This window comes from Mchenga conophoros, linkage group LG22, assembly GCF_057382185.1.
Source record: "Mchenga conophoros isolate Kocher_MC1m ecotype Shallow Benthic linkage group LG22, M_conophoros_male_GT1.1, whole genome shotgun sequence".
NCBI classification, from domain to species: Eukaryota; Metazoa; Chordata; class Actinopteri; order Cichliformes; family Cichlidae; genus Mchenga; species Mchenga conophoros.
The window spans coordinates 18797592-18807262 of NC_140546.1; the positions used below are offsets into that span (position 1 = coordinate 18797592).

The 9671-nt window shown below is 40.2% G+C and overlaps 1 protein-coding gene across 1 annotated transcript; it reads right to left on the reverse strand.

Annotated features, from left to right (window-relative positions):
- Positions 1 to 4423: 4423 nt before the first annotated feature.
- Positions 4424 to 9404, reverse strand: fam8a1a (family with sequence similarity 8 member A1a). The gene is made up of 5 exons (XM_085263091.1): positions 8885 to 9404; positions 8178 to 8298; positions 7936 to 8059; positions 6713 to 6852; positions 4424 to 6532 (listed from the first exon to the last, which is right to left on the reverse strand). Exons 1-5 carry the CDS (start codon positions 9264 to 9266, stop codon positions 6388 to 6390), a joined length of 912 nt encoding a protein of 303 aa, XP_085119217.1. The 5' UTR covers positions 9267 to 9404; the 3' UTR covers positions 4424 to 6387.
- Positions 9405 to 9671: the final 267 nt, after the last annotated feature.

Below are 9671 nucleotides of genomic sequence, written 5' to 3' on the forward strand. Positions count from 1 at the left end.
TCCAGCTAATCTCTGCTTGAAAACGGCTCATAAAAATTCAACAATTTGGCACTAGGAAAAAAGTAGCTGTAGCTAAAGTTATTTATGAGCCTATGATAACTAAATAAGCTGTTTCTGAATAACAACTTGATCATGTTTTCTAAAGGACAGGCAGGTATCTTGAGTCTTCATGTGTGAGAGGTGCCAGTGGGAGCTATACCTGCTGTAGATTTCTTCACACAGTACTGTGCAAAAACCCCTCGTTTCTTTATATTTGCTTGGAAAATGGGAAACAGGTTCGGGGATTTATTGAAATATGTGCAACCATAAATGGAAATAGAGCACATAAGTCAAAAACCAAGCTTGAAAGTCAATATTTGGTATGACCATCTTTATTCTTCAACAAAGCCTGAACTCTTTTATCCAAGTTTTCCTTTAATTTCTTTAAGTAGTCTTCAGGAATGTTTCACCAGGCTCCTTGAAGAACATGCAATGTTCTTCTCTGGATGTTGGCTGCCTTTTGTTCATTTCTCTGTCAAGATGATCCCACACTGCTTCAGTAATGTTGAGGCTCTGGGGAGGCCAATCCACTGTGTGTTTTTCTGTCCAGGTATGCTTTTACCATACCACCTTTATTTATAAAGCACTTTAACATAAAACCAGAGTTCACAAAGTGCTGTACATGCTAAAAGCATAAGTAAAGAAAATTAAAATGAGATAAGATAAAATAAAATAAATAACTAAAAAACTAAAATAAATTGAAACATGTCAAAACAAATTGAGTCAACCCCTCTAATCAATGCCAAAGGCTTCAGCGAATAAATATGTTTTAAGAAGACTTTTAAATTCAGAGAGAGAAGAGGCCTGCCTAACATGCAAGGGTAGATCATTCCACAACTTTGGAGCAACTACAGCAAAAGCACGATCACCTTTAGATTTATACTTAGTTTTTGGTACCTTAAGGAGCTGCTGATTGGCGGACCTAAGGGAACGGGGAGGTGTATATGGTTGTAGTAGCTCCGAGAGGTAGGGGGGGGCCAGGCCATTAAGAGATTTAAAAGCAAATAAGAGAATTTTAAAAACAATCCTAAAATGTACAGGTAGCCAGTGGAGTGAAATTAAAATTGGGGTAATGTGCTCAAACTTTTTTGTTCCAGTTAAAAGACGTGCTGCAGCATTTTGCACAACCTGCAGGCGCCTAATGGACGCATCACTAACCCCAAAATAAAGTGCGTTACAATAATCCAGCCTAGAAGTAACAACGGCATGGATTACTGTCTCAAAATGCTGTTTCGATAAGATAGGCTTTATTTTGGCTAATTCCCTCAAATGAAAAAAGCTAGATCTTACAGCAGCTCTGACCTGGCTTTCAAGTTTAAGATTTGCCTCTATTTTAACTCCCAGATTAGTGATGACTGGTTTAACATACTTTTTATGTATTGAAAGTGTGTTTGGGATCATTGTCATGCTGAAAAAGGAATCTGTTACCTGTGGATCAAAATCTGATGGTACTTATTTATGTTCATTTTGACAAGATTCCCGATATCAGCGATGGAAAAGCAGTCTCAAACCACGACAGAGTCTCCACTGTGTTTTACAGATGGCTTTAGATTCTTGCTGTTGTATCTCTCTGTCCGATGATTTGAACCAAAGGTTTCAAGCTTGGATTCATCGTTCCACAAGTATTGGTACTTATTTGGTATTTGGCATACCTCAGCCTTTTCTCTCTGCGTCGCTTCCTTAAGAATGGCTTCCAGTCAGCCTCCCTTCCACTGACACATATCTGATGAGGCTTCAGTGAACAGTAGATGGATCACCTGGAGAGCCAGATGCATCTCTCAGGTCCTGTGTCTTGGATTCCTTCCTATTTCTTAAGGATATGACTTTCAGATTTCATTCATCTGCTGTAGATAGCTTTTTACACACACTTCTTTGTCCAGTTTCCTCATATTTTGTAATGTAAGATATAAGACTTTAGATAGTAGCTCTTTGGGAATTACCTTGTTGTTGCAAAAATACTGTTTTATGTCTGTCAAACTGTGTTAAATTCAGAATCTTTGGTAGATTCAACTAAAGAAATGGGAGCAAATGATGTTTTGCTAAAAATCTGTTAAATTGGTTCCTTGCAAAGTTATTTGTTAGGTCAGTAATAAGTGGCCCAGTCTTTGGTCAGGCACAAAGACTGCACTAAAAATGAGTAAACAACAGATAAATAACTGAAGACCTTCAGAAAGCTACTCGAGACCACTTGTCTGGCTCTTTGGAAACAAAATAAGGAAATGACAGGTGGATCAAGAGTTTTGCACAGTAAGTAGAATCCAAACGTTTTGTTCAGTTATGACTGATTCAACTAGAACCAGTGCTGTACCATTATGGTTAATGAGTCTTAATTCCAAGTCACTGTAGTATTACAAAAGAGCAGTGCTATGCACAGTAACACCACCTGTAGTGGAATATACTAACCAATCCATTTTCTTAATTACTTATCTGGGGCCTATCCCAGCTGTGACAGGTCATGAGGTACAGCGCACCCTGGAAAAGTTAAATACAGAGCCAACAGAGACAGACAGACAGTCATCCCCCAAATTAAACACGACACAGAATTAATGCTAATGGCACTGGAGGTGTAAATCAGCAAATGTTTTCTTACAAGTTCATCTACTTAAAAGGTGGTCGATTGTGTTCACAGCTGGTTTCTGCTGCCCCCAAGTGTCCATGGGCATCACCTACTGCAGGTTTAAAGGCTTAAAGAATCACTGTCCTCTTCCCACTTGTTTAATGGGGCTGCAAAGTTACACTTCTTCACTTCTTTTTTTCTAAACATAGACCATAATGTCCCCTGTACTGAATACATAAAACCATATACACAAACAAAGTATCCCCACGCGACATAATTCAGCCTGTCTTTATATAATTAACTTTATTTTTTAAAATCAAAGGGAAATGTTTCACTGTCCTATGCAAAAGCCTTTTGATTTCTCTTGTCTGTCATGAATGTAAGACTGCTACCTGTTCAGGGTTCATGTCTGACACACACCTGTGGCCTACAGGACAGGAATTGAGGGAGTGGCTGTGGCTCAGGAGGTAGAGCGGGTCATCTACTGATGGGAATATTGATGGTTTGTTCACTGTATGTGTATGAATGTCAGAGGATAAAGTGCTTGTATGAATGGGTGAATGGGCCTCACAGTAGAAAGCAATCTGAGTGCTCAGAGTAGAAAAGCACAATAGAAGCGCTGCTTCGTTTACAAAGATGATACAACAGGATGTTAGGCACAATAAGCAAGATGGTTCGTATTTCTAGCATCTGCGCCTCAGCCTGTGTCATTCTCTGCTGCCCTCATGTGGCCTGGTCCCAAGTGTGCAGCAGTTAAAGGATGTCAGTTCTCAACGTAAAGACGTCAGTATTAACAGCTCTATGAAAACAGGAACTAATAGTGTGCAGACATGTGATGGGAAACAACCTGACTGAGTGCTTTGTTGGAAGGACTGTTGCTGTTGTTCCGACTGGAACTATACTTTACTTTAATTCAAAGTGCCTTTTGTGGTAAAGTGCAAACATTGTCATGACGTGCACACCCAAGTGAAACTGATTCATAAATGTATTCTGAAGATTGTCTGTCAGTGTTGTTGTCTTTTCTTTCTTTTACCCTTTGGTCTCTTAAGGGCCCTTTTGTTAGTTGCTTTTATGACTGGAACAAATGTATCAGACTCTGTAGTAAAAAGCAAACTTTTCTGCTGTTATTTTATTACCGCAGTACATCTTCAACCCTTCCTCTTTCCACAGCCTAAATAACATTAAATATGACGTAATAACTGTTTAAAATCTGAAATGTCTTTTTCCATTCGATGAATTGTAACCAGTTTCATCAGTGTTTGAACTTGTTTTTCCTCTGAAGGCTGAGAAGTCATTTTTACTGTGGAGAGCGTAATCTCCTGTGTTAATAGCAAATGTAAACTTTCATTATGGCTACTAAAATGTTTTATTCATATTTTTAAAGAATAGATGCTTTAATGTATTTTTATTATAAAAAACAGAAACTTCTGTTAAGTTTCTGGTTGCGAGGGGAAATCCCAGGTGATCAGCAGTTTCTGAAATACCACCCTTAAAATCACTTAGATTACATTATTTATGCTCTGTTCTCAAGATCGATTTGAACTTCTAGCAGGTCGTCTTAACTATGTCTACTTGTCTGAATTGCTGCCCTGTGATTGGCTGATTAGATGTCTGTGTTAGAAAACAGTCCAACGGGTAATCTAACAAAACGAGTCTTTACAATTGAAGAGTAACAGCGGTCATACGAACGCGGGTCCTTTCAAAATAAAAGCTGCCCTGAGTCACAAAAGCTACAAGACTGACGAGAGAAAACATGAGCAGAGAATTTAGAAATCTATTTGCACTCCGTACCCCCCCCAAGAAATTGGACAACTTTATGTCACCACATCAGAAAAAAACACTTCATTAAATGGTCCGTGGGCACATAAAAACAACTCTTAAATGTTCTTTTTCAGCATTAATAAATCACAAAGAAACTATCAGCATGTTAGACATTTGACTGATCATTGTTGGCTTAAAGAAAGAAAGAGGCTGCAAAGTGTCGTACTCTAATAACAATGCTGCCCATGTGTTTGCAAGTTGCCAATACGTTAAATTATTTATAACTTTTTCTTACAAAGTATTAAAGAACAGTTAGCTTCAGTTTGTAGAAAAATGAAACAATCACACAATAGTGGACATGCACTTTAGTGGTACAAAAATCTTGCATACTGCAACTACATAATCACAAAAGGTAAAAGTTATCAAATCCTTTCAGGGTCACCAAAAAAAAAAAAAGGAAACAGTAGATTGTGTCATACAGTAGCGCACTTATTAAAATTCACATGAGCTGCGGGATTATTCCACGACAACAAGCTTTCCAACTTTACACACTCTGCGATGAGCAAAAACCTCACAATACTTTAGTTTTGTCCTCTGAGCTTATTTAGAGCGATACAGTGGTGAGAATTAAAGGTGCAATTTGTAAAGAGTGTTCTGTTTCTCAGCCTGACTCAGGACTGCAGATGGACTTTTCCTCCAGTTTTATTTTGGGGACAGTAGGCCATTCAGGAGCCTCGCATGCCATCTTGCTTTGCATATACCAGTTGTGCATAGAAAAAGAGTGACGGATGACTCAAACCTTTTTACTTGCAAAGTTTGTTAATTTGAATATAAAAATTTTCTGCAGAGGCTGACAAAAACAGTCATGTTCTGTCATTTAATTTTAAAAGGTAAAACGGAACAAAATTGCTCTTAAATAAAAAGCAAAGCACACCAACAAAATGTGTTTTTTTAACTGCTCCTTTAAAGTTTCCTGAATGTGTCGCTCTTTTATGAAAGTGCATGTTAGAGCACCTCACTTCATAATATTGCTCTTATTCTTTTTTCATAAACATATGACACTGAAAAAAAACAACACTGATGTTGTTTAGCTAACTCACGTCTACTTGTTTGCACTTACTTTGCTGCTTTCCTGTGCTCTGTTTCACATGGAGACACACACGAGCTATCGGCTTTAGAAATCCATATAATAGGTCGGCCGGGCTGCCTAAAATACACAGACAGCCAGTGTCCAATCAGGACTTCTCCCTGGCTTTCCCTCTCCACCAATCTCAGCTTTAGACCTTCTAGCTTTGGGACACAGTAACAGCAGTAGTGTTCGTGCAGTACTGATGAGCCTGTTGGCAGGTAAAGACCAACTGAGCCAGGGAAAAAGACTAATGCAGTGTCTAACTGTGCTGGATTGCACGACTGATAATCATGCAATCACCAAAATGCTGATATGTGAAGATTTAACTTATATAGATTTTTGTTTGCACTGGACTTTTTATTGTTATTTATTTTAACAGCAGATCAACAACTGTTTGTGTTTGCTATCACAGATGCTGTTGCAGCATTGATATATTATAAAGCTAGCTAACATCATGTTGTAGGATCCAAGCCTCCAGCTGTCTGTGTCACCTACTGCCATTAACGCACACAGGACACACTGTAAGGTCAGTTGTAGGCTGAAACCGAAACCGTCCAGCGCTTTTGTCCAACCCCGTCCACCACTGCATTTATAATTTCATCTCTACAACATAAAATGTAGAATCTGACATAACTTCAGAAACTTTGAAGGATTTCATCACATTGTGCTGACGATTCCACTTAACTTTTAAATGTTTTTAATTAAACATCTTACATATTGCACCTTTAAATCCCTTACAGCAGGAGATGTTTCTCATCCCACTGTACCAGGTCTACGTCTGTATACGTTTCATTTTATAGAGCGTTCCAAGTTTTTCCCAGCAAAGTCACTCTCCTCTGTGTTAGTAAATCTGAGTTCGATAAAATTTTCTAGATACTCTTTAAACAGAAGTCTAATACTGCTATCTGCCTCCTCTGCGCTGAACAACTATGGTCCCCGCCACAATGTCGTACACAGTCCTGTTGTGCTGGAAGAAGAGGAGGGTGATAAAGACAGGGAAGAGGAAGGCAATGGAGAAGTTCTTGTTCAACGCCCGCACAGTAGAGCTGTGAAAATCGAGAGAGACGAGGCAAAATATGAGCTCAAACAGGGACTTACTGAATCCCACACAGATGCTCTAAAAGAACTGGAAACAACAAATAATATACTTTTTTTAAAAACTTTTTAATAAATATAAAAATAACTCAACAGGGAAAAAAACCAACATAAAAAGTGTGAAGACTCACGCTGAGAAGGACACGTTGGATGCTGGGACCACAAGAACACAGTTGGGTCGTATAAGGGTGGACGTATCGCACGTCACCACCCGCAAGCCGAGCAGGAACTTTCCTGGCGTAGCTCCACCAGCGCCCCAAATACAGATGATCTGATTGGACGAGAACAACAAACATCACACCGCTTGTCACCGAATGTCGTTCGGTAGGAGAATTACGAAAGACTTTCATTTCCATGTCTTGCAACGTATATTTAGCTGCGCTGTTCTGGGAACTACCCTCGCCCTCAGTGTGCATACATGAAAAGGTGGAGGCTGGAAGAACAGCAGCAAGGCCCACAGAACAGAGCAGGCATCAGTGGTGATAGATAATATTGATTAAGTCACAGTTGGTGTCAGATGGGTTGCAAAGCAGCCAGCAGATGCACAAACAAAAATAACAGTATATAGTAACAATTAGTGAATTAATCAAGAGTATAATTCCAGCTTTTGATCAGCCCCATGCACAACAACCACAGTCAGAGACCAGTTGAAGGGGAATATTTAGATAAGCTTGCACTTTTCAGAAAATGTGCCTATTTTAATGTGTGAAGCGTTAAATGAACTAATGCTAGGCTCAAGTTTTTATTGCCCAATATTTCGCAGTGCAATACACATGGCCATGAAAATAAATTACTCAAGCTTTTATTTATTGCATAACTAATCCCGGCCCAAAACATTAACAGGACAAGAAATTTGTTTTCAGTATAGCACAAACAAGCTCAGAGGCAGAGAAGGAAACATGCCATATGGTGTGAGTCTGAGCAGAGGTGCATGAATATCCCAGAGCTGGCTCCCACCTGGGAAAACAAGACAATATCGTAATTCTAACAAGAGACGGGATAAGTGACTTAATCGCAGGCAACTATGAATGCAACGTTGCATCACTGTTCTCTGTGGGCGCCGCAAAGAACTCTGACGCTGCCTGTTCTCATTAAACAAGAGAACGTGCTGCTGCTATTGGGTGTAAATGAGAACAGTGCGAAATGTTATTTATACTCTAACAGGTGTTCTGCTTTAATTCGCAGTTGCACAAGGAAAACCTTGTACACTCTAAAATGTTATTAAATGTTATAAAACAGAAAGCTTAGTTTGGGTGAAGATAAACACACGCTAGCATGCAAATTTTCAATATTAATATACTTCTGCACATCACTTAGCCGAGCATTTATCAAGGCAATGAGAAATGAGACTCACCTCGTAGACACACACCAGTACCCTGTAGACCAGAGCAACAGCCATCATCTTCTGCAGGTCCTCCAGGGACGTGTTCTCATCTATCTCCTCCACAATGAAGTGGGTGATAAATTTGGCAATGTCCCTTTAAAGAAGAGAGACAGTTTGTCTGTGCAAAGCGGCATAACTTGGAATTCAAGCAGATTGAGAGGCCTCATTTAAAGTTGAGTCTTTGCCCGTTTATCCTGGTGTTTTTTACTCACTTCATACCACTCAGATACATGATCCATAACACGATGGTGGCTTTCACACAAAACAGGATGAAGAAGTCCACAGTCTCTGCGAGGAACCTCTGGAGAGGAGAGGGGATGGTGTACTCTTGTCCTGCATGGCAGATGAAAAGACAACAGAACAGCCGTTTTCATTACCGTGGCAACTCAAAGCTTCATAAACTCATAATCATTCACATATAATCAGTGAACAGACACTGCTGACAGTCACAAGAGAAAACAGAGGACGAGGAAAAACCTTGAAAGACTCTTAAGCATATAAGCTCGTTTCCTCTAGGTCATTTACTTAAGCCTGGTCAGACTCATGACCTAGCTTTAACACAGAGCTGGGTCTTACATTCAATTGTTACTAATCAGATTACAACAAATAAGCAACAATAATCAGCCCGGATGATTATCCTGCTTTAAAGATTACATTTTGATTACTTCCATAAATTCTTATTAAACTTTTACTAATCATAATGCTTTCAATTCATAAACAGTAATATATATTTAGTATGTGCACCTCTTGTGCAGTTCTTATGAGGGTAATTTAAAAACGTTTAAAGAGAAACTTACATTTGTGAGTTGTTTAAATATGTTTAATACTGAAGTAATGTAAAAGTATTCATGTAGACTGGGCAGCATGTGTTGTAATTAGCACTTAGTAACTGATTCGCGCTGCCAAACCTGAGCCCTACCTGCCTGAGGCGGGTTCCCGTTCTGCTGCTGACCAGGACGAGCATCGGCACCCGGGAGCGGGTTGGTGGCTGAGCCCAGCTCGGTCCCGGCAGCCAGGTGAGGAAAGGAAGCTGCGGGGGATGTGACAGGATAGTAGCTGTACCAGCTCCTTGTGTCAAATGCTTGCTGCCCACTGACGGGTGTACCCGGCGGCGTCTGAGCGCTTATCCCCGGCGGAGGGAAGGGGAAAGCTGACAGAGCCACCCAGCTCTGCCAGCTGGCGTACCCCCAGTAATACTGCCACATCCACTGCTGCAAGTTTGCGCAGTATTCCGCTGTAGCGGTGCTCCGAGGCTGCTGTGCGTCACTTTCAGGACCGCTGCTGCTTTTTTCGTCCGTCATAGCCGCAAATATACCTCAGCGTCCTCACAGGCTTGCCTGAATTTGGCAGGAAAACCGTTTAAAACGCGTTTAGCCCTCAGGTAATCCTCCCGGTGCCCCGTTCATTAGCTCCCGGCTGGTGCAAGGAAGCCCCGGCTAAATGTGTTTGTAAATACGGGGACTTCCGGGACCACTCACTGCTATACGCCGCGCCCTGAGTCTGTGTCGTTTTATAATATTTATGAAGCTCAAATTAAAGACTTGTGTGTCTTTAAAACAATACTATCTACTCTATCAGTGCTTCATTTATCATAAATAAACACCGTGTAATCACAATGGCAAGAAACTCTATCCCCCTGCTGTCATTAATGGTATGAGCCATTTAAAGGATCATTCTGGGGGTTTTTTGTTTGTTGTTATTTTATT

Bases quoted from the DNA above. Each gene is read 5' to 3' on its own strand.
- fam8a1a (XM_085263091.1), bottom strand. From the start codon at position 9,266: ATGACGGACGAAAAAAGCAGCAGCGGTCCTGAAAGTGACGCACAGCAG. The intron at 6,853-7,935 runs GTGAGTCTCATT...TCGTCCAATCAG, and splicing joins TACTGGTGTGTGTCTACGAG to ATCATCTGTATTTGGGGCGC. The intron at 6,533-6,712 runs GTGAGTCTTCAC...CGATTTTCACAG, and splicing joins TCCAACGTGTCCTTCTCAGC to CTCTACTGTGCGGGCGTTGA.